Genomic DNA, 23759 nt, shown 5'->3' with positions numbered 1-23759 from the left:
TTGCGTTCTTCACGTTATATGTAAGTTCGTCGTTCAGGTCTGTCTGCATCGTTTATTTGTTTTGTTTGTTTATGCAAGTTTAGTTTGTTTTTCTGTCGTGTTCAATAAATCATGTCATTTCACTACGCTGCGCCTTGGTTCCCTCAATACTCCTCCTTTTCGGTCAAAGAGGAGGAGGACCGCCGTTACAGATATTAAACATTTAGGAACATACAAGTGTCTTATATCCGTTAAAAGCTTAAATTCTTGTTAATCTAACTGCACTGTCTGATTTACAGTAGTCTACAGCGAAAGCTGTACGTTACCTTACGCAAAATGTGATTGTTTGAGGACGGCGCCCCAGATCTAAATATTTTTCCACCGGCACATGTTTCATAAATTCACAAATAGCGATTAAATATTCACTTACTTTTTGAAAATCTTCCTCTGATTTGTCATCCAAAAGGTCCCAGCTGTAGTAGTCGTTTTGTAGTGTCGTTTTGTTAGATAAAATCCTTTATTACCCAAAAAGTCTGTTTAGTTGGCGCCATCGATTTGAGTAATCCACTTGTTCAACATGCCAAGATAGGAATCCAAAAATCTTCCCCTAAACTTTGTTTCAACAAGTCAAACTACGTTTCTATTTAATCCTCAGATACCCGAAAATGTAATTAAACTATAATATTTAATACGTAAAGAAATATGTTGAATAGGAAAACGATATTAGCAGGTGCATGCCCTCCTCCTCGCGCGCATACACACATTTCCAAGTCTGTGTTATTCTTCCTCGTTTTGGAAGAAACAAGCCTGAAACCTTGAACATTGAGTGCTGACACCCAGTGGAAGCCATAGGAATTGCATCCTGAGAGCTAGATTTCAGAATGCCCGAATACTTTCCATTGTAAGAGCATGTGCTCTCAAAAAAAAAGAATTCTGGTTGGTTTTTCTTTGGATTTTCTCCTACCATATCAAGTGTGTTATAGTCTCCTACATTATTGTAACATTTATACAAACTTCAAAGTGTCTTCTTTCCAATGGTACCAATTATATGCATATCCTGGCTTCAGGGCCTAAGCAACAGGCAGTTTACTTTGGGCACGTCAGTCAGACGGAAATTGAGAAAAAAGGACCCTAGCCCTAACAAGTAGTTTACAACGTAGGTGCACACAGGTCGAGAGATACATTTGAGGTGACAGACAGTGACACTCTGTCACGTTCCTGACCTGTTTTCTGTTGTTTTGTATGTGTTTGATGGTCAGGGCGTGAGTTTTGGGTGGGCAGTCTATGTTTTCTGTTTCTATGTTGGTTTTGGGTTGCCTGGTATGGCTCTCAATTAGAGGCAGGTGTTTGACGTTTCCTCTGATTGAGAGTCATATTAAGGTAGGTTGTTCTCACTGTTTGTTTGTGGGTGATTGTCTCCTGTGTCAGTGTCTGTATGTTACGCCACACGGGACTGTTCCGGTTTTTGTTTGTTCGTTCGTTTTATGTAGTCTGTTTCCTGGTTCATGCGTTCTTCACGTTGTATGTAAGTTCGGGTCCAGGTCTGTCTACATTCGTTTATTTGTTTTGTAATTATTCTAGTGTTCGTCGTGTTCTTCAGTTTTGTTTATTAAATCATTATGTATTCACAACCCGCTGCAGTTTGGTCGAATCACTACTCCTCCTCTTCGTATGAAGAGGAGGAGGAAGCCCGTTACAGAATCACCCACCAAACCCAGATCAAGCAGCGGGTTAACGGACAGCGCACGAAGCAGGATTTATGGTCTTGGGAGGAAATCATGGAAGGAAAAGGACCATGGGCTAAAGTTGAGGTGAATCGCCGCCCATGGGAACAGCTGGAGGCAGCTCGGAGAGCGGAGGAAACCGGAGAGAGGAACCGGCATTACGAGGGGACGCGTCTAGCACGGAAGCCCGAAAAGCCCGCAAGTACAACCCAAAAATTTCTTGGGGGGGGCTAAGAGGTAGTGGGTCTAGGGCAGGTAGGAGACCTGCGCCCACTTCCCAGGCTAACTGTGGAGAGCGGGAGTACGGGCAGACACCGTGTTACGCAGTAGAGCGCACAGTGTCTCCTGTACGTGTGCATAGCCCGGTGCGGGTTATTCCACCTCCCCGCACTGGTAGGGCTAGATTGAGCATTGAGCCAAGTGCCATGAAGCCGGCTCTACATATCTGGCCACCAGTACGTCTCCTTGGGCCGGCTTACATGGCACCAGCCTTACGCATGGTGTCCCTGGTTCGCCTACATAGCCCGGTGCGGGTTATTCCACCTCCCCGCACTGGTCAGGCGACGGGGAGCATACAACCAGGTAAGGTTGGGCAGGTTCAGTGCTCAAGGGAGCCAGTACGCCTACACGGTCCGGTATTTCCGGCGCTACCTCCCCGCCCCAGCCCAGTACCACCAGTGCCTACACCACGCACCAGGTTTCCGGTGCGTTTCCAGAGCCCTGTTCCTCCTTCACTCACTCTCCCTATGGTGCGTGTCTCCAGCCCAGTGCCTCCAGTTCCGGCACCACGCACTAAGCCACCTGTGCGTCTCCAGAGCCCTGTACGCACTGTTCCTTCTCCCCGCACTCGCCCTGAGGTGCGTGCCCTCAGCCCGGTACCTCCAGTTCCGGTACCACGCACCAGGCCTATTGTGCGCTTCGAGAGGTCAGTGTGCCCTGTCCCTGCTCCCCGCACTAGCCTTGAAGTGCGTGCCGTCATCCCGGTACCTCCAGTTCCGGCACCACGCACCAGGCCTACTGTGCGCCTCAGCAGGGCAGAGTCGGCCGTCTGCCCAACGCCTTCTGCACTGCCTGTCTGCCCAGCTCCGTCTGAGCCATCTGTCTGCCCAGCGCCGTCTGAGCCATCTGTCTGCCCAGCGCCGTCTGAGCCATCTGTCTGCCCAGCGCCGTCTGAGCCATCTGTCTGCCCAGCGCCGTCTGAGCCATCCGTCTGCCCAGCGCCTTCTGAGCCATCCGTCTGCCCAGCGCCTTCTGAGCCATCCGTCTGCCCAGCGCCTTCTGAGCCATCCGTCTGCCCAGCGCCTTCTGAGCCATCCGTCTGCCCAGCGCCTTCTGAGCCATCCGTCTGCCACGAGCCATTAGAGACGCCCGTCTGTCCCGAGCCATTAGAGCCGTCCGTCAGTCAGGAGCCGCTAGAGCCGTCCGTCAGTCAGGAGCTGCCAGAGCCGCCAGCCAGTCAGGAGCTGCCAGAGCCGCCAGCCAGTCAGGAGCTGCCAGAGCCGCCAGCCAGTCAGGAGCTGCCCTACAGTCATGAGCTGCCCTACAGTCTTGAGCTGCCCTACAGTCATGAGCTGCCCTACAGTCATGAGCTGCCCTACAGTCATGAGCTGCCCTACAGTCATGAGCTGCCCTACAGTCATGAGCTGCCACTCAGTCCGGAGCTGCCACTCAGTCCGGAGCTGCCACTCAGTCCGGAGCTGCCACCCAGTCCGGAGCTGCCACCCAGTCCGGAGCTGCCACCCAGTCCGGAGCTGCCACCCAGTCCGGAGCTGCCATTAGTACAGAGTTGTCCCTCTGTCCTAAGCTATCCCTCTGTCCGGAGCTACCGCTCTGTCCGGAGCTACCTCTCTGTCTGGAGCTACCTCTCTGTCCTGAGCTACCTCTCTGTCCTGAGCTACCTCTCTGTCCTGAGCTACCTCTCTGTCCTGAGCTGTCTCCTCTATGTAGGAGGGGCCTTAGTGAAGGTTCCTGGACCATGGTCGGGGGCGAGGGTCGCCACTCAAAGGACGCTAAGGAGGGGGACAAAGACAATGGTGGAGTGGTGTCCTCGTCCACCTCCGGAGCCGCCACCGCGGACAGATGCCCACCCAGACCCTCCCCTTGAGTTTTAGGGGTGCGCCCGGAATTCGCACCTTGAGGGGGGGGTTATGTCACGTTCCTGACCTGTTTTTTGTTGTTTTGTATGTGTTTGATGGTCAGGGCGTGAGTTTTGGGGGGGCAGTCTATGTTTTCTGTTTCTATGTTGGTTTTGGGTTGCCTGGTATGGCTCTCAATTAGAGGCAGGTGTTTGACGTTTCCTCTGATTGAGAGTCATATTAAGGTAGGTTGTTCTCACTGTTTGTTTGTGGGTGATTGTCTCCTGTGTCAGTGTCTGTATGTTACGCCACACGGGACTGTTCCGGTTTTTGTTTGTTCGTTCGTTTTATGTAGTCTGTTTCCTGGTTCATGCGTTCTTCACGTTGTATGTAAGTTCGGGTCCAGGTCTGTCTACATTCGTTTATTTGTTTTGTAATTATTCTAGTGTTCGTCGTGTTCTTCAGTTTTGTTTATTAAATCATTATGTATTCACAACCCGCTGCAGTTTGGTCGAATCACTACTCCTCCTCTTCGTATGAAGAGGAGGAGGAAGCCCGTTACACACACACATTTTGTTTCCGTTCGCTTCCATTTAAGAAACGTTTTTTAACAGAATCGGTGCAATGAATTCACCCCTGATCACGCGTAAATACAGTTCACTTTCATGGCAGCCACATCCTATGCGCTCTCCTTCTCGCACCTATTCCCTTCGCATGTGGACTTCAATGGACAGCACATCAGCTGTATGTGACCAGATGAAGAAAGAAAATCCAAGCCAAACAGCTACACACAGCCTACATCGTTGTCACCATATTAACTAAAGTAAGGTCGTAGTCAGCTTAGCTAATAGAACTACCGCGTTAGTAAACACGCTACACTCATGCAGTTATTGTACAGTCAGTGTACAGTCAGTAAGCAGTTACAACGGCGAGCCACGGTGGCAATAAATTAATAAAACCAAAATCTTACCTTGACTTGGAAGAGTTCCAGTGTTGTGTCGGAAAGTCATAGCCAGCTAATGGTGACTAACCCTGTACAAATTTGCACAACCGCGACATTCAAACAAGGCTGCAATGAATGGGACTGTTGCGACTGTCAAAATCTGGGGTGTGAACTACGTTTCTATTTTAATTCACCTTTATTGAGGCCAGTTGAGAACAAGTTCTCATTTACAACTGTGACCTCGGCAAGATAAAGCAAAGCAGTTCGACACAAACAACACAAAGTTACACATGAACAAATGTACAGTCAATAACACAATAGAAACATCTATATACAGTGTGTGCAAATGTGGTAAGATTAGGGAGGTAAGGCAATAAATAGGCCACAGTGGCGAAATAATTACAATTTATCAATTAACACTGGAGTGATAGATATGCAGAAGATGAATGTGCAAGTAGAGATACTGTGGTGCAAAGGAGCAAAAAAATTAATAACAATATGGGGATGAGGTAGTTGGGTGGGCTATTTACAGATGGGCTGTGTACAGGTGCATTGATCGGTAAACTGCTCTGACAGCTGATGCTTAAAGTTAGTGAGGGAGATATAAGACTCCAGCTTCAGTGATTTTTGCAATTCGTTCCAGTCATTGGCAGCAGAGAGCTGGAAGGAAAGGCGGCCAAAGGAAGAGTTGGCTTTGGGGATGACCAGTGAAATATACCTGCTGAACCACCCATCCCGGTATCGGGATAATTGTCATCAGCAACGCTGAATAGCATAGCGCCACAGTCAAATAATATTACTAAAAAATATTCATATTCATGAAATCACAAGTGCAATATTGCAAAACACAGCTTAGCCTTTTGTTAATCCACCTGTCGTCTCAGATTGTGAAATTATGCTTTACAGTGAAAGCAATACAAGCGTTTGTGTAAGTTTATCGATCGCTCGACAAAACATTAAGTACACTTAGCATCAGGTAACTTGGTCACGAAAATCAGAAAAGCAATCAAATTAATTGTTTACCTTTGATGATCTTCGGATGTTTTCACTCACGAGACTCCCAGTTAGACAACAAATGTTCCTTTTGTTCCATAAAGATTATTTTTATATCCAAATACCTACGTTCGTTTGGCGCGTTATGCTCAGAAATCCACAGGAAAGAGCGGTCACGACAACGCAGACGAAAATTCCAGATAATATCCATAATGTCCACAGAAACATGTCAAACGTTTTTCATAATTAATCCTCAGGTTGTTTTTCAAATATCTATTCGATAATATATCAACCGGGAGTGTTGGTTTTTCAATAGGACCAGGAGAAACAATGGCCGCCTTTCTCTGTTGCGCAAAACTCACTCTGAGAGTCCCCACCTATCCACTTACGCAATGTGATCGTTCTCGCTCATTTTTCAAAATAAAAGCCTGAAACTATGTCTAAATGCTGTTGACACCTTAGGGAAGCCATAGAAAAAGGAATCTGGTTGATATCCCTTTAAATGGGTGATAGGGATGCATAAGAACAGAGAGGTTTCAAAAAAAGAGTCACTTCCTGATTGGATTTTCCTTAGGTTTTTGCTTCCAATATCAGTTCTGTTAAACTCAGACAATATTTTGACCGTTTTGGAAACTTTAGAGTGTTTTCTATCCTAATCTGACAATTATATGCATATTCTAGTTTCGGGGGCTGAGAAAAAGGCAATTTCAAATGGGTACGTTTTTTAGCCAAAAACGAAAATACTGCCCCCTATACTTAAGAAGTTGGGTGGGTGCTGCTATGGTGACCAGTGAGCTGAGATAAGGCGGGGCTTTACCTAGCAAAGACTTATAGATGACCTGGAGCCAGTGGGTTTGGCGAAAAATATGAAGCGAGGGCCAGCCAACGAGAGCATACAGGTTGCAGTGGTGGGTAGTATATGGGGCTTTGGTGACAAAACGGATGGCACTGTGATAGACTGCATCCAATTTCCTGGGTAGAGTGTTGGAGTCTATTTTATAAATTACATCGCCGAAGTCAAGGATCGGTAGGATAGTCAGTTTTACGAGGGTATGTTTGGCAGCATGAGTGAAGGATGCTTTGTTGCGAAATAGGAAGCCAATTCTAGATTTAACTTTGGACTGGACATGCTTAATGTGAGTCTGGAAGGAGAGTTTACAGTCTAACCAGACACCTAGGTATTTCAATCGTTGATTGACATGGTAATGTCTCAATAGTATTGGAGAAAATGTGAAAAAATCTGACCCCCCTACGCTGTACGTTAAATCATGACGTAACGTACAGCACGCATAAAGCAACTAATTCTTTGTCTTACAGCGTCTGTCCACCAGGTGTGGCACTTCTCTCACCGTTTAAAAGCAAGAAAGGGACAAGGACAGGGTAAGGGGGATACCTAGTCATTTTCTGCGTCATCACTGCAAGTTATCATGACTCTCAAAAGCCGCTGTTTACTTCTGAAGATTACTTTAGCACCGCCCTAAAAACCCGATTCAAATTCGACACAAACCTTCAAATACATATGTAATGACACATCATATAAACTCTTTATAGTGTTTTATTTACATTTTAGAGGTGATAAGGTGATAAGTTGGACAGATTGAGTGAAAAAAGACGTTTCCCAACACGACATCTCTCCTTTTCACTATCACGCAATAGGTTTCGCTTCCCCACCCGCCATTTTCAAAAAGAGCCGACGAAACTCATTGCCTTCTTGAATCATGCAGAGATGGGTATCATGAAGGTCTCGTCATTGATTTTGTTGAAAAAGGGAGTGCTTTTTTAAAAAGTTGTGCTTTACAATGGTATTGATCTGGAAGTATTATGTTTTTGGCGCTAAAATAAGAGTCAATTGTGTGGACCAGCGCGATGTACAAAAGTGAGTTAGTTAATAATTATCCTCTAACGAGTCACAAACCCGGATCCGGGATCCCCCCCATCAAAAAAGCTGACTAGCATAGCCTAGCCTAACACCACAGGGATATCATATAACATAATTTTCATGAAATCACAAGTCCAATACAGCAAATGAAAGATAAACATCTTGTGAATCCAGCCATCATTTCCTATTTTTAAAATGTTTTACAGCGAAAACACAATATGCATTTCTATTAGCTAACCACAAAAGCAAAAGACTCAAACGCATATTTTCACCATTTTTCTACCGCATAGGTAGCTATCACAAAACCAACGAAATAGAGATATAATTAGTCACTAACCAAGAAACAACTTCAACAGATGACAGTCTTATAACATGTTATACAATAAATCTATGTTTTGTTTGAAAAATGTGCATATTTCAGGTATAAATCATAGTTTTACATTGCAGCTACAATCACAAATAGCACTGAAGCAGCAAAAATAATTACAGAGAGCAACGTGAAATACCTAAATACTCATCATAAAACATTTATGAAAAATAAATGGTGTACAGCAAATGAAAGATAACCATCTTGTGAATCCAGCCAATATTTCAGATTTTTAAGTGTTTTACAGCGAAACACAATATAGCATTATATTAGCTTACCACATTACCCAAACACACAACCGCATTTATCAGCAGCAAAAAATAGCGATCGCAAAAAAACAGCAAAAGATATAAAATGATTCACTAACCTTGACAAACTTCATCAGATGACAGTCCTATAACATCATGTTACACAATACATATATGTTTTGTTCGAAAATGTGCATATTTTGAGGTACAAATCTTGGTTTTACATTGTGAATACGTAGCCAACATGCACAAAATTGTCCAGAGAAAGTTTGGACAGTCACCTAATCTAATCAAAGAACTCATCATAAACTTTACTAAAAAATACATGTTATACAGCAAATGAAAGATACACTAGTTCTTAATGCAATCGCCGTGTTAGATTTTTAAAAATAACTTTAGTACGACATACAGCTTACGTTATAGCGAGACAGCGCCTGCAATGAGGGCGGAAAATAGAACAAAACATTTTCCACAGAAATACGAAATAACATCATAAATGGTTCCTACTTTTGCTGAGCTTCCATCAGAATGTTGTACAAGGAGTCCTTTTTCTCTCCTGTCGAATTAGCAACCAAAGCTAGCCAAGTGGCGCGAAGCAGTCCATCTTCACCAAACGCAGAGAACGGAAACCGCCAAAACTCCCGATAAACGTTCAATAATCTGATAAAACTATATTGAAAAAACATACTTTACGATGATATTATCACATGTATCAAATAAAATCAAAGCCGGAGATATTAGACGTCTATACCGAAAGCTTTTCAGAAGGCAATCCAGGGTTCCTTCCCGCGCCTTGCCAGACAAAGGGAATTGGGGTCACGTCAGCAGTACACGTCATTCCAAGAGCTCTTGTTCGACCTCAGATCAAGCTAGACAGCCCATTCCACCTCCCACTGCCTGGTGACATCTAGTGGAAGGCGTATGAAGTGCATGTATATCCATAGATTTCAAGCAAATGAATAGGAAGGCCCTGGAACAGAGCATCGATTTCAGATTTTTCACTTCCTATCAGGAAATTTGCTGCAAAATTAGTTCTGTTTTACTCACAGATATAATTCAAACGGTTTTAGAAACTTGAGAGTGTTTTCTATCCAATAGTAATAATAATATGCATATTGTACGAGCTAGAATAGAGTACGAGGCCGTTTAAATTGGGGACGATTTTTTCCCAAAGTGAAAACAGCACCCCCTATTCACAAGAATAGCATACCTCTGTTTGAGCTGGGTGTTTCAGTAGGCTAAACTAGCTAGCTGAATTTGCTTGCTAAGTAAGTGAAACAGAAAGTGGAAAAAAATGACTCTCTCTCTTTTTCTCTTGCTTCTCCTTCATTTTGGAAGAAATTAATTTGATAAAAACTGTAAAACTATTGTCTTTCTCTGAGTCAACTACTCACCACATTGTATACAGTACACTGCAGTGCTAGCTAGCTGTAGCTTATGCTTTCAGTACTAAATTCATTCTCTGATCCTTTGATTGGGTTGACAACATGTCAGTTCATGCTGCAAGATCTCTGATAGGTTGGAGGACGTCCTCCGGAAGTTAGCATAATTACTGTGTAAGTCTATGGAAGGGGGTGAGAACCATGAGCCTCCTAGGTTTTGTATTGAAGTCAATGTACCCAGAGGACGGAAGCTAGCTGTCCTCCGGCTACACCATGGTGCTACCCTACAGAGTGCTGTTGAAGCTAATGTAGACCTTCTTTGCAAAATAATGGGTTTTAATCAGTTATTTGGTAACATGATTATATTTAGTGTAGTTTCATCTAAAAAGGATACATTGTTAAATGTTTCTCAATTTATGTTCATGAAATTCACTGAGGAGGATAGTCCTCAACCTCCTCCTCTGAAGAGCCTCCACTGGTGTGGTATATGGCCAATATACCCCAGCTAAGGGCTGTTCTTAAGCACGACTCAACGTGCAGTTAGTCATGGTATATTGGTCATGTACCCCAACCCCTGAGGGGCCTTATTGCTATTATCCATGTGAAGCTGTTTGAGAGAATGTCAAGAGTTTGCAAATCTGTCATCTAGGCAAAGGGTGGCTACTTTGAAGAATCTCAAATATAAAATATATTGTGATTTGTTTAAAACTTTTATGGTTACTACATGATTCCATATGTGTTATTTCATAGTTTTGATGTCTTCACTATTATTCTCCAATGTAGAAAATTGTGAGAATTAAGAAAAACCCTTGAATGAGGCGGTGTGTCCAAACTTTTGACTGGTCCTCCTGTAAATATGTTAGGTTCTCAAGGGAAAATACTACATATGTTGAACATATACATAGGATTCAATTCCAACTGTTTCATTTGATTATTACCAAACCTATTTTTCCAGTAGGAGCAACCTATTTCTTTCAACACTCAACTTAATTTCCTCATTTTGGTTAAATCTAAAGAATAACAAATACAAATAAATATTTCCTGTAAATACAGCCATTTTTGTTATCTTGTCACAAGTATATTTTTCACTTTGGAACTACCTTCCTTCAATTATTTCAACTGGCATAAGAGCAATTCCATCAATTCCATGTTTCATTGACATGTAATAATGATTCCAAATTGATTTTTACATAAAACTTTAAGTATCACATGAACTTATATTAGTATCATTACAGATTCCGTGTGGACAGTGCATGGTGCATCAAAATTCTGCATGGTAAATACAACATACTAGATTAACTTGAATGACATTCAGTCAGACAGGTGGTTAAAATAACAAACTTAAAGCCACACCCTGAATAAACTCTTCTCTTGATAGGCTGCTGCTGACGCTACAATCCCATATGGAAAAGTAATATATGGTCATATATATCAAAAAACGTGACATATATTTTAAAAGATATAATATATTTAAAACCCATCTCTAAATGTGACATACATTTTAAAATATATGATCATCTATTTTAATAACATATACAGTCTCCACCATATATGCCTAAATAAAATATATAAGTAATTTACATATATTGCCATTGTCACGACCGTCGTAGTGAGGAGACCAAGGCACAGCGTGATACGAATACATCTTCCTTTTTATTGAGAGAAGATGAACACGAAACGAAACACTTTTATAAACTAACAAAATCAACAAACGACCGTGAAGCTACAAAACGAAAGTGCAGACACAAGCTACTAACGTTTAGACATAGACAATTACCCACAACCTGCCTAATGCCTATGGCTGCCTTAAATATGGCTCCCAATCAGAGACAACGATAGACAGCTGTCTCTGATTGAGAACCACTCAGGCAACCATAGACATACCTTAACACCTACACTGAACACAACCCCATAAACTCTACCAAAACCCCCTAGACAATACAAACACCCTCGACTAGACAAAAACACACAAACATCCCTCATGTCACACCCTGACCTAACTAAAATAATAAAGAAAACAAAGATAACTAAGGCCAGTGCGTGACAGCCATATAAGTATTATACATATATGCACCAGTGGAGGCTCTTCAGAGGAGGAAGGGGGGAACCATCCTTCTCAGTGAATTTCATAAAAATAAAAATTGTTAAACATTTAAGCAGTTTTCCTTTTTAGATAAAACTATACTAAATATATTCACATACCATCCAATAATTGATTAAAACACACTGTTTTGCAATGAAGGTCTACAGTAGCCATTGGCCGATTCTGTTTAAAAACATTTCTTAAATGGAACGGGGACAAACACATCGGAATTTGTCCAATAGAAACTCTAATTTCAAACTGTTGGACTAATGATTACAACCTAGATCAGCTAGACTCAGGCAAGAGTGGGCAAGGCGGTATTGAATGTATCACTGTCTCTCACCTTGATTACTCTCATTTTTCTCTCGACCTGTTGAAAACTGTCGTTCATAGGCCAGGTTGTAGCAACCTCAGGATAGGTATTATTGAAAATGTTAGTATCATGTAGTAGCCTAAACCTATCACTGTTACATTGAGCTGGGTGAATGGAATATGAATGAGAGTCATCCAATATGCTGTAATACAAATAAGGCCATGTTCATCAAAAAATAATCGTCCTTCCTCATCTTAAATGTCACCGACCACCACTGATATGTACATATGTGTATATAAGTGTAACGTGTGCGCTGGGAGTCAGGAAGCAAGTTCAGGGAGTGCATAATTTAATAAACAAATTAACAAAACAAGAAACACGAACAACGTACAGACAGGAAACTGAAACAGAAACATTGACGCCTGGGAAAGGAACCAAGGGGAGTGACATATATAGGGCAGGTAATCAAGGAGGTGATGGAGTCCAGGTGAGTCGGAGAGGTGTGCACTATAACAAGCAGCCTGGTGAGACGCGGGAGCATGGCGACCTAGGGCCCCGGAGAGAGCACATACATGACGGTACCCCCTCCCCGGCACGTTCGACTCCAGCTGCAGGACGCCAACCAAAGTGATGATCCCGGGGATCCGGAGCGGACCGGTCACCTCTGCTGAGGCGCAGAAGCCTTACGAACCGGCTGAGGCATGAGAGCCTGATGAGCCGGCTGAGACCTCCCCGGTCGAGACATGGGAAACTGTTCACGAAGAAGAAACCAGCTGACGCAGGGGACGTGGACCTGCGGATGAAATCCTATTGGACCGTCTCTTGAATGTAGTCCTCCATGGCCTGGGTCTCAGCCACCGACAGAGGGTAGATGCATCTGCGTGGAGGTGTAGCACCAGAAAACAGGTCATTGGCACAGTCCCAGCGGCGATGAGGAGGGAGACAGGTAGCGCGGGTCTTGGAGGATACCTCCCTTAGTTCCTGATATTCCTCTGGGATGTTGGGCTGGAGGGCAACCACAGGACAATCAACCAACGTGGAACCACAGGGGACAGGGAAGCAGGTTGTCCGGAATTCAGGTGACCAGTCGGTTATTCTCATCCTCGACAATGAGATGGTGGGGTTATGGCGCTGAAACCAAGGTAGGCCGAGGATGATCTTGTGAACTGGTGCACTGTTGATGGAGAAGGGGATGTTTTCCTGGTGATTGGGCTCCACGGTGAGGGTGAGTAGTTGGGTGATGTGTGTGATGGTTCCGGATCCTAGAGGCCGACAGTCAAGACTTTGAACCGGAAAAGGAGAGGAGAGCGGGTAGGTAGTAATATTGAGAGAGGAGGCATGGGTCTGATCCATAAAGTTCCGCGGCGCCGGAATCCACTAAAGCTGTAGACACGGGGCAGGAGGGACAGTCAACCAGGGTGATGGGTACTACAAAGAGTCTAACAGGAAGAGCAGTAGATGGAATACTCATTCCTGGTGCAAGGGACGTAACATCACGTGACCGTCCCTCTGCTCTAGTGGATCGCGGATTCTGAAGTAAAGGACACCTCTGGCGCTTGAGCCCTCCCTGGCTACAGTACAGACAGAGCCCCAGCTGTGTCAGTCTGTGTCGTTCCGCTGCGGGAAGGCATGTGAACCTCCATGGGTTCAGGCTCTGATCCCGACCACTCGCCAAAGGAGGGAGAGGTGATGAAGATGCCGACGCTCCCGGAGGAGGTTATCCAGACGGATACCCATCGTAATGAGTGCGTCCAGGTAGAGGTTGTCATCTCAGCAGGCCAGTTCCGTCTTGAACTCCTCGCACAGACCTCTTCCAAATAACATGCTGAACGCCGGCTCATTCTATCCACTGGAAGCTGCTACTGTCCGGAAGGTGAGCGCATTCTCAGCGGCCGTCTGTTTCCCCTGCTGGAGTTGAAGAAGACACTCACCTTCCTCTCTGCCCTCTGCCTGATGATCGAAAATACATTTAAACAGAGCCATGAACCCCTCATAAGACTCAAACTCCTCTTCTCCTCTCTCCCAGATGGCCGTAGCCCATTCCAATGCCCGGCCATTCAGCAGAGAAATAATCATTGCAACCTTAGACCTCTCAGTGGTGGGGGCTCCCATCTGATGTTCGAAAAAGAGGGAGCACTGAAGGAGGAAGCCATGGCATTTGGATGGTGTCCCGTCATATTTCTCCGGGAGGGATAGACAGGCATCGCTGACCTGAGCGGGTTGCTGGATGGGCTGGTGTGTTGACGGGCTCGTTGGGTAGACAGGCTCTAGATTATCCTCCGCTGTTGAGACGTTGTAGACCTCGGAGAACATCTTTCATGGCCGTCCCCAGTTGAGCAAGCTGATCATGGTGATGACGAAGAAGGTAACCTTGTTCATCGATCGTCTGGGAGATGTCCGGTTGTCCTGCTGCTTCCATATTTTGAGTTGGTATTCTATAATGATGAAGCGGTGAGTCAGAAGCAGGTGCAGGTGAAACGTTTTAATAAAACAACAAAACCAAGAACACGACACTAACATAAGGCAGACTGCCGATGCACAAAAAAAATACCAACTGGTGAGTGAACATGGGAGAGTGACATATAAAGGGGAGGAGATAATGAAGGTAATGGAGTCCAGGTGTGAATCATAATGATTAACAGGTGCGCGTGATGATGAGTGCCAGGTGTGCGTAATGATGAATCCTAGGACTGGTGGTTGGTACTCTGGTGACATTGTACGCCGGAGGGGAGGAGCAGACGTGACAATAAGCCAGAAATATGTGTCACATATATGAAAATGTTTGTATATTTCAACATGTATGCAACATATATTCACAAGATGTTTTTCATTTTACCTTTATTTAACTAGGCAGGTCAGTTAATAAGAACAAATTCCTATTTTCAATGAGAGCCTAGGCTGTGGGTTAACTGCCTTGTTCAGGGGAAGAATGACAGATTTGTACCTTGTCAGCTCAGGGATTTGATCTTGAAACCTTTCGGTTACTAGTCCAACGCTCTAACCACTAGGCTACGCTGCCTCCCCATGTGTGGAGACATGCGTATACTCACTGAACAAAACATTAAGAACACCGTCCTAATATTGAGTGGACCAACCCCTTATTGAATATGAGTTTTGAAAAGTGGTGGAATTGCCCTTTAACCTTACAATGAATATGCTCTGAATATGGTCAGTGACAGTGAACATAAGTTAACCACTTGTGTCATTGATAATGATTCAGTTACATACTATATTTTGTGTTTCAACAGAATTACCTGCTGATCTGAAGATAGTTTTGGTTGGGAAGTCTGGAGCAGGGAAAAGTGCAACAGGAAACACCATCTTGGGGACAAGGGTGTTTAAAGCGGAGGCTTCTCCAGTGCCTGTAACTACAAAGAGTGAGAAACAGAGTGGAGAGGTGTATGGGAAGCATATTGAGGTGGTTGACAGTCCAGGAATCTGTGACATATTATTGAAAGAATCCCATGTCCTTATAAAATTGATGAACAAGAAAGGGGGAAAAGAGAGAAAGGAAATAGAGAGATGCATCAAGATGTCAGTCCCAGGACCCCATGTGTTCCTGCTGGTGATCAGACTGGAGAGATACACAGAGGAGCAAAGAAAAGCAGTGAAGTACATCCAGGAACACTTTGGAAAAGGGGCCTCACACTTCACTATAGTATTATTCACTGGTGCAGATCAGCTGGAGGGAAAACCAGTAGAGGAGTTTCTGAAAGAGTGTCAGGAGCTTCAGAAACTGGTCAGAGTCTGTGGAGGCAGATATCATGTCTTTAACAATAAAGAGCAGAGAGACCGTACCCAGGTCAGAGAGCTGCTGAGGAAGATAGAGGAGATGGTGGAGAAGAATGGAGGAAAACACTACACCAATGAGATGTATGAGAAGGCTCAGAAAGAAATCAGGAACAGACAGTTGTTAAAGTTGGGTAAACAAGCAGCTATAGGAGTTATAGGAGTTGGCTGCACAACTACAGGAGTAGGACTAGGTTTTCTTGCAATCCCTGCCGTTGCAGGGCCACTGATAGGGGTAGGAGCAGCAACAGCTATAGTAGCAGCTATAGGAGGAGGAATAACACATGTTATGAATAAGAGATTGGAGGAGAGAGGGGAGATGGAAGTAGAGACGAGAAAACTGAGCAGGAAAAGGCAGTAGCAGGTAAAAAGACAACATTAGGAGATGGAGAGGAGGAGGAAAGAGCAGGAACAGGAAGTTAATTAAGAGTCAATATAATGAACATAATAAAATAATCCCCATCAAAATCTGTCTGTTTAACCTAGAGATACGTGTTATTTTGCTGCATGTCTCAAACCACCGCATCCGCCAATATCGCCCTTCCACTTCTGTGGTGAAAGGTGGCAGAGCTAGAGCGGTTTGTCAGTCCATGAGACATCCTGAAATTCAGTCTTCTCACTGAAACGTCTGTAGCATCCGGACGGTATGGCCTCCTCTCACGAACACAATGGTGTTCTCCGTTTGCCCTAGGACACACATAACACAGGTCTGAAGTTGGTACAGCCTCTTCTGCAACTTCTGTCTGTAGCGTCCGAACGGTTTGAGATACACACTAATATGACCCCTCTGTGGAAAGGTGAGACTCTCACGAACACGTTGGTGTTCTCTGTTTTTCCCAAGCCTCACAAGACTAATCTGAAGGTCCCCGGTTCCAGTTTTAAAAACAACTGGACGTTTAAATGGAGATTTAGTGCATGTAATTTTTGAGGTGGGGGAATTGGGTCCTGAACTTATATCTCTCAGATAAAGGACAGACACTTCAGAAATAGCTTCCTTAACATTTTTTGGGGGACTGTTGCTGTCTGTTGTTCCATGAAGTGAATCTGGTATTCAATGTGTTTCTATTGGCTAATAGCAGTAATGCCAGATTCAATGTTTCATCCAATAATGTTTAAATATATATATGTTTTTATATCTTAAGAGGTCTTAAAATTTTAAATCAAATATATAAATGATCCATGGTATGATCATCTTAAAACAATTCCAAATGTCAGCTTAGAACCCCCTCCCCCTGGTTTAGACAGGGGTTAGACTCTAGAGGGTTTTAAAAAAGTGGTTAAAAATGTGTAAAGAAAAGTTTTTTTATATATCTCAGATATAGTACAGACACTTAAAAACAAACCTCTATAGATAGTAAAACATATATGTTTTTCCATATATGCATTTCTGTGGGATAAAAGCATTAAGGCCCAAAAATAATCCCTGGTCTGTGTACTCTCTACCCTCCCTCCGTGGTCTGTGTTCTCCCTCTCTCCTCCCTCCCTGGTCTGTGTTCTCCCTCTACCCTCCCTCCCTGGTCTGTGTTCTCCCTCTGTCCTCCCTCCCTGGTCTGTGTTCTCCATCTAGTCTCTCTCTACCCTCCCTCCCTGGTCTGTGTTCTCCCTCTACCCTCCCTCCCTGGTCTGTGTGCTCCCTCTGTCCTCCCTCCCTGGTCTGTGTTCTCCCTCCCTGGTCTGTGTTCTCCCTCTACCCTCCCTCCCTGGTCTGTGTTCTCCCTCTGTCCTCCCTCCCTGGTCTGTGTTCTCCCTCTAGTCTCTCTCTACCCTCCCTCCCTGGTCTGTGTTCTCCCTCTACCCTCCCTCCCTGGTCTGTGTGCTCCCTCTGTCCTCCCTCCCTGGTCTGTGTTCTCCCTCCCTGGTCTGTGTTCTCCCTCTACCCTCCCTCCCTGGTCTGTGTTCTCCCTCTACCCTCCCTCTCTGGTCTGTGTTCTCACTCTAGCCTCCCTCCCTGGTCTGTGTTCTCCCTCTATCCTCCCTCCCTGGTCTGTGTTCTCCCTCTACTCTCCCTCCCTGGTCTGTTTTCTCCCTCTAGCCTCCCTCCCTGGTCTGTGTTCTCCCTCTACCCTCCCTCCCTGGTCTGTGTTCTCCCTCTACCCCCCCCTCCCTGGTCTGTATTCTCTCTCTACCCTCCCTCTACCCTCCCTCCCTGGTCTGTGTTCTCCCTCTAGCCTCCCTCCCTGGTCTGTGTTCTCCCTCTATCCTCCCTCCCTGGTCTGTGTTCTCCCTCTACTCTCCCTCCCTGGTCTGTGTTCTCCCTCTAGCCTCCCTCCCTGGTCTGTGTTCTCCCTCTATCCTCCCTCCCTGGTCTGTGTTCTCCCTCTACCCTCCCTACCTGGTCTGTATTCTCTCTCTACCCTCCCTCCCTGGTCTGTGTTCTCCCTCTGTCCTCCCTCCCTGGTCTGTGTTCTCCCTCTACCCTCCCTCCCTGGTCTGTGTTCTCAATCTATCCTCCCTCCCTGGTCTGTGTTCTCCCTCTATCCTCCCTCCCTGGTCTGTGTTCTCCCTCTACCCTCCCTCCCTGGTCTGTGATCTCCCTCTTCTCTCCCTACCTGGTCTGTGTTCTCCCTCTACCCTCCCTCCCTGGTCTGTATTTTCCCTCTACCCCCCCTCTACCCTCCCTCCCTGGTCTGTGTTCTCCCTCTACCCTCCCTCCCTGGTCTGTGTTCTCCCTCGACCCTCCCTCTACCCTCCCTCCCTGGTCTGTATTCTCTCTCTACCCTCCCTCTACCCTCCCTCCCTGGTCTGTGTTCTCCCTCTGTCCTCCCTGGTCTGTGTTCTCCCTCTACCCTCCCTCCCTGGTCTGTGTTCTCCCTCTACCCTCCCTCCCTGGTCTGTGTTCTCCCTCTACCCTCCCTCCCTGGTCTGTGTTCTCTCTCTATCCTCCCTCCCTGGTCTGTGTTCTCCCTCTGTCCTCCCTCCCTGGTCTGTGTTCTCCCTCTACCCTCCCTCCCTGGTCTGTGTTCTCCCTCTACTCTCCCTCCCTGGTCTGTTTTCTCCCTCTAGCCTCCCTCCCTGGTCTGTGTTCTCCCTCTACCCTCCCTCCCTGGTCTGTGTTCTCCCTCTACCCCCCCTCCCTGGTCTGTATTCTCTCTCTACCCTCCCTCTACCCTCCCTCCCTGGTCTGTGTTCTCCCTCTAGCCTCCCTCCCTGGTCTGTGTTCTCCCTCTATCCTCCCTCCCTGGTCTGTGTTCTCCCTCTACTCTCCCTCCCTGGTCTGTGTTCTCCCTCTAGCCTCCCTCCCTGGTCTGTGTTCTCCCTCTATCCTCCCTCCCTGGTCTGTGTTCTCCCTCTACCCTCCCTACCTGGTCTGTATTCTCTCTCTACCCTCCCTCCCTGGTCTGTGTTCTCCCTCTGTCCTCCCTCCCTGGTCTGTGTTCTCCCTCTACCCTCCCTCCCTGGTCTGTGTTCTCAATCTATCCTCCCTCCCTGGTCTGTGTTCTCCCTCTATCCTCCCTCCCTGGTCTGTGTTCTCCCTCTACCCTCCCTCCCTGGTCTGTGATCTCCCTCTTCTCTCCCTACCTGGTCTGTGTTCTCCCTCTACCCTCCCTCCCTGGTCTGTATTTTCCCTCTACCCCCCCTCTACCCTCCCTCCCTGGTCTGTGTTCTCCCTCTACCCTCCCTCCCTGGTCTGTGTTCTCCCTCGACCCTCCCTCTACCCTCCCTCCCTGGTCTGTATTCTCTCTCTACCCTCCCTCTACCCTCCCTCCCTGGTCTGTGTTCTCCCTCTGTCCTCCCTGGTCTGTGTTCTCCCTCTACCCTCCCTCCCTGGTCTGTGTTCTCCCTCTACCCTCCTTCCCTGGTCTGTGTTCTCCCTCTACCCTCCCTCCCTGGTCTGTGTTCTCTCTCTATCCTCCCTCCCTGGTCTGTGTTCTCCCTCTGTCCTCCCTCCCTGGTCTGTGTTCTCCCTCTACCCTCCCTCCCTGGTCTGTGTTCTCTCTCTATCCTCCCTCCCTGGTCTGTGTTCTCCCTCTGTCCTCCCTCCCTGGTCTGTGTTCTCCCTCTGTCCTCCCTCCCTGGTCTGTGTTCTCCCTCTACCCTTCCTCCCTGGTCTGTGTTCTCCCTCTGTCCTCCCTCCCTGGTCTGTGTTCTCCCTCTACCCTTCCTCCCTGGTCTGTGTTCTCCCTCTACCCTCCCCCCTGGTCTGTGTTCTCCCTCTGTCCTCCCTCCCTGGTCTGTGTACTCCCTCTACCCTCCCCCCTGGTCTGTGTTCTCCCTCTGTCCTCCCTCCCTGGTCTGTGTTCTCCCTCTACCCTCCCTCCCTGGTCTGTGTTCTCCCTCTACCCTCCCTCCCTGGTCTGTGTTCTCCCTCTTCTCTCCCTACCTGGTCTGTGTTCTCCCTCTACCCTCCCTCTACCCTCCCTCCCTGGTCTGTGTTCTCCCTCTACCCTCCCTCTACCCTCCCTCCCTGGTCTGTGTTCTCCCTCTACCCTTCCTCTACCCTCCCTCCCTGGTTTGTGTTCTCCCTCTACCCTCCCTCCCTGGTCTGTGTTCTCAATCTATCCTCCCTCCCTGGTCTGTGTTCTCCCACTATCCTCCCTCCCTGGTCTGTGTTCTTCCTCTTCTCTCCCTACCTGGTCTGTGTTCTCCCTCTACCCTCCCTCCCTGGTCTGTGTTCTCCCTCTATCCTCCCTCCCTGGTCTGTGTTCTCCCTCTTCTCTCCCTACCTGGTCTGTGTTCTCCCTCTACCCCCCCTCCCTGGTCTGTGTTCTCCCTCTATCCTCCCTCCCTGGTCTGTGTTCTCCCTCTTCTCTCCCTACCTGGTCTGTGTTCTCCCTCTTCTCTCCCTACCTGGTCTGTGTTCTCCCTCTACCCTTCCTCCCTGGTCTGTGTTCTCCCTCTACTCTCCCTCCCTGGTCTGTGTTCTCCCTCTTCTCTCCCTACCTGGTCTGTGTTCTCCCTCTACCCTCCCTCTACCCTCCCTCCCTGGTCTGTGTTCTCCCTCTACCCTCCCTCTACCCTCCCTCCCTGGTCTGTGTTCTCCCTCTACCCTTCCTCTACCCTCCCTCCCTGGTCTGTATTCTCCCTCTACCCTCCCTCTACCCTCCCTCCCTGGTCTGTGTTCTCCCTCTACCCTCCCTCCCTGGTCTGTGTTCTCCCTCTACCCTCCCTCTACCCTCCCTCCCTGGTCTGTATTCTCTCTCTACCCTCCCTCTACCCTCCCTCCCTGGTCTGTGTTCTCCCTCTGTCTTCCCTGGTCTGTGTTCTCCCTCTACCCTCCCTCCCTGGTCTTTGTTCTCCCTCTACCCTCCCTCCCTGGTCTGTGTTCTCCCTCTACCCTCCACCCTGGTCTGTGTTCTCCCTCTATCCTCCCTCCCTGGTCTGTGTTCTCCCTCTATCCTCCCTCCCTGGTCTGTGTTCTCCCTCTACCCTCCCTGGTCTGTGTTCTCCCTCTACTCTCCCTCCCTGGTCTGTGTTCTCCCTCTTTCCTCCCTCCCTGGTCTGTGTTCTCCCTCTACCCTCCCTCCCTGGTCTGTGTTCTCCCTCTACCCTCCCTCCCTGGTCTGTGTTCTCCCTCTGTCTACCCTCCCTGGTCTGCGTTCTCCCTCTGTCTTCCCTCCCTGGTCTGCGTTCTCCCTCTGTCCTCCCTCCCTGGTCTGTGTACTCTCTCCACCCTTCCTCCCTGGTCTGTGTTCTCCCTCTACCCTCCCTCCCTGGTCTGTGTTCTCCCTCTACCCTCCCTCCCTGGTCTGTGTTCTCCCTCTACTCTCCCTCCCTGGTCTGTGTTCTCCCTCTACTCTCCCTCTATCCTCCCTCCCTGGTCTCTGTTCTCCCTCTACCCTCCCTCCCTGGTCTGTGTTCTCCCTCTGTCCTCCCTCCCTGGTCTGTGTTCTCCCTCTAGCCTCCCTCCCTGGTCTGTGTTCTCCCTCTATCCTCCCTCCCTGGTCTGTGTTCTCCCTCTACCCTCCCTCCCTGGTCTGTGTTCTCCCTCTGTCCTCCCTCCCTGGTCTGTGTTCTCCCTCTGTCCTCCCTCCCTGGTTTTTGTACTCTCTCCACCTTTCCTCCCTGGTCTGTGTTCTCCCTCTAGTGTCAGACTTTTTTTGTAAAACACCATGATTAACACAGTGAGGAATGTTGTAAAAAACTGTACTGTACTTCATTACTGTATTTCTACTGTACCTCATTACTTTATTTCTACTGTACGTCATTACTGTATTTCTACTGTCTGTCATTACTGTATTTCTACTGTACGTCATTACTGTATTTCTACTGTAGGTCAATGTTGTATTTCTACTGTACGTCAATGTTGTATTTCTACTGTACGTCATTACTGTATTTCTACTGTACTTCATTACTGTATTTCTACTGTACTTCATTACTGTATTTATACTGTACTTCATTACTGTACTTCATTACTGTATTTCTACTGTACTTCATTACTGTATTTCTACTGTACTTCATTACTGTATTTCTACTGTACTTCATTACTGTATTTCTACTGTACTTCATTACTGTATTTCTACTGTACTTCATTATTGTATTTCTACTCAAATTCATAATCCAGGGGAAGGGATGAGGGCTCAGAACTGTAGGACAATTATTACTAAAACAATTAAATTAGAGGAACATTTTATATTAGATTAACTTCTATGTTTATTACTTTAACAATTACAATAGAGGGATTTAAATATTGTTTACTTACAAAGAGGTATTTTGTATTGTATACCTACTAAAAGGGATTTAGAGCGATTTTGTATTGTATACCTACTGAAAGGAATTTAGAGGGATTTTGTATTGTATACCTGCTGAAAGGGATTTAGAGGGATTTTGTATTGTATACCTACTGAAAGGGATTTAGAGGGATTTTGTATTGCATACCTACTGAAAGGGAATTAGAGGGATTTTGTATTGCATACCTACTGAAAGGGATTTAGAGGGATTTTGTATTGTATACCTGCTGAAAGAGATTTAAAGGGATTTTGTATTGTATACCTGCTGAAAGGGATTTAGAGGGATTTTGTATTGTATACCTGCTGAAAGGGATTTAGAGGGATTTTGTATTGTATACCTACTGAAAGGGATTTAGAGGGATTTTGTATTGTATACCTACTGAAAGGGATTTAGAGGGATTTTGTATTGCATACCTACTGAAAGGGATTTAGAGGGATTTTGTATTGTATACCTGCTGAAAGGGATTTAGAGGGATTTTGTATTGTATACCTGCTGAAAGGGATTTAGAGGGATTTTGTATTGTATACCTACTGAAAGGGATTTAGAGGGATTTTGTATTGTATACCTACTGAAAGGGATTTAGAGGGATTTTGTATTGTATACCTACTGAAAGGGATTTAGAAGGACTTTGTATTGTATACCTGCTGAAAGGGATTTAGAGCGATTTCTATATTGTATACCTGCTGAAAGGGATTTAGAGGGATTTTGTATTGTATACCTACTGAAAGGGATTTAGAGCGATTTCTATATTGTATACCTGCTGAAAGGGATTTAGAGCGATTTCTATATTGTATACCTGCTGAAAGGGATTTAGAGCGATTTCTATATTGTATACCTGCTGAAAGGGATTTAGAGGGATTTTGTATTGTATACCTACTGAAAGGGATTTAGAGCGATTTCTATATTGTATACCCGCTGAAAGGGATTTAGAGCGATTTCTATATTGTATACCTGCTGATAGGGATTTAGAGCGATTTCTATATTGTTTACCTGCTGAAAGGGATTTAGAGCGATTTCTTTATTGCATACCTGCTGAAAGGGATTTAGAGCGATTTCTATATTGTATACCTGCTGAAAGGGATTTAGAGCGATTTCTATATTGTATACCTGCTGAAAGGGATTTAGAGGGATTTTGTATTGTATACCTGCTGAAAGGGATTTAGAGGGATTTTGTATTGTATACCTGCTGAAAGGGATTTAGAGCGATTTTGTATTGTATACCTGCTGAAAGGGATTTAGAGGGATTTTGTATCGTATACCTGCTGAAAGGGATTTAGAGCGATTTCTATATTGTTTACTTACATTTATGTATGTC

The 23759-nt window shown here is 46.1% G+C and overlaps 2 protein-coding genes across 2 annotated transcripts in view; both read left to right on the top strand.

Annotated features, from left to right (window-relative positions):
- Positions 1–12691, top strand: part of LOC120037244 (GTPase IMAP family member 4-like) — a 40989-nt gene extending 28298 nt beyond the window's left edge. The window contains exon 4 of the mRNA XM_038983417.1: positions 12595–12691. Within this exon, the coding sequence (XP_038839345.1) occupies positions 12595–12691 (97 nt within the window). The remainder of the gene's footprint in view (positions 1–12594) is intronic.
- Positions 12692–15022: 2331 nt separating this feature from the next.
- Positions 15023–16136, top strand: LOC120037243 (GTPase IMAP family member 7-like). The gene is made up of 2 exons (XM_038983416.1): positions 15023–15026; positions 15235–16136. Exons 1-2 carry the CDS (start codon positions 15023–15025, stop codon positions 16134–16136), a joined length of 906 nt encoding a protein of 301 aa, XP_038839344.1.
- Positions 16137–23759: the final 7623 nt, after the last annotated feature.

Source organism: Salvelinus namaycush, unplaced genomic scaffold (genome assembly GCF_016432855.1).
Source record: "Salvelinus namaycush isolate Seneca unplaced genomic scaffold, SaNama_1.0 Scaffold165, whole genome shotgun sequence".
Lineage (NCBI taxonomy): Eukaryota > Metazoa > Chordata > Actinopteri > Salmoniformes > Salmonidae > Salvelinus > Salvelinus namaycush.
The sequence above is the reverse complement of the archived record's forward strand: the minus strand, read 5'-3'. Positions and strand labels throughout refer to the sequence as shown.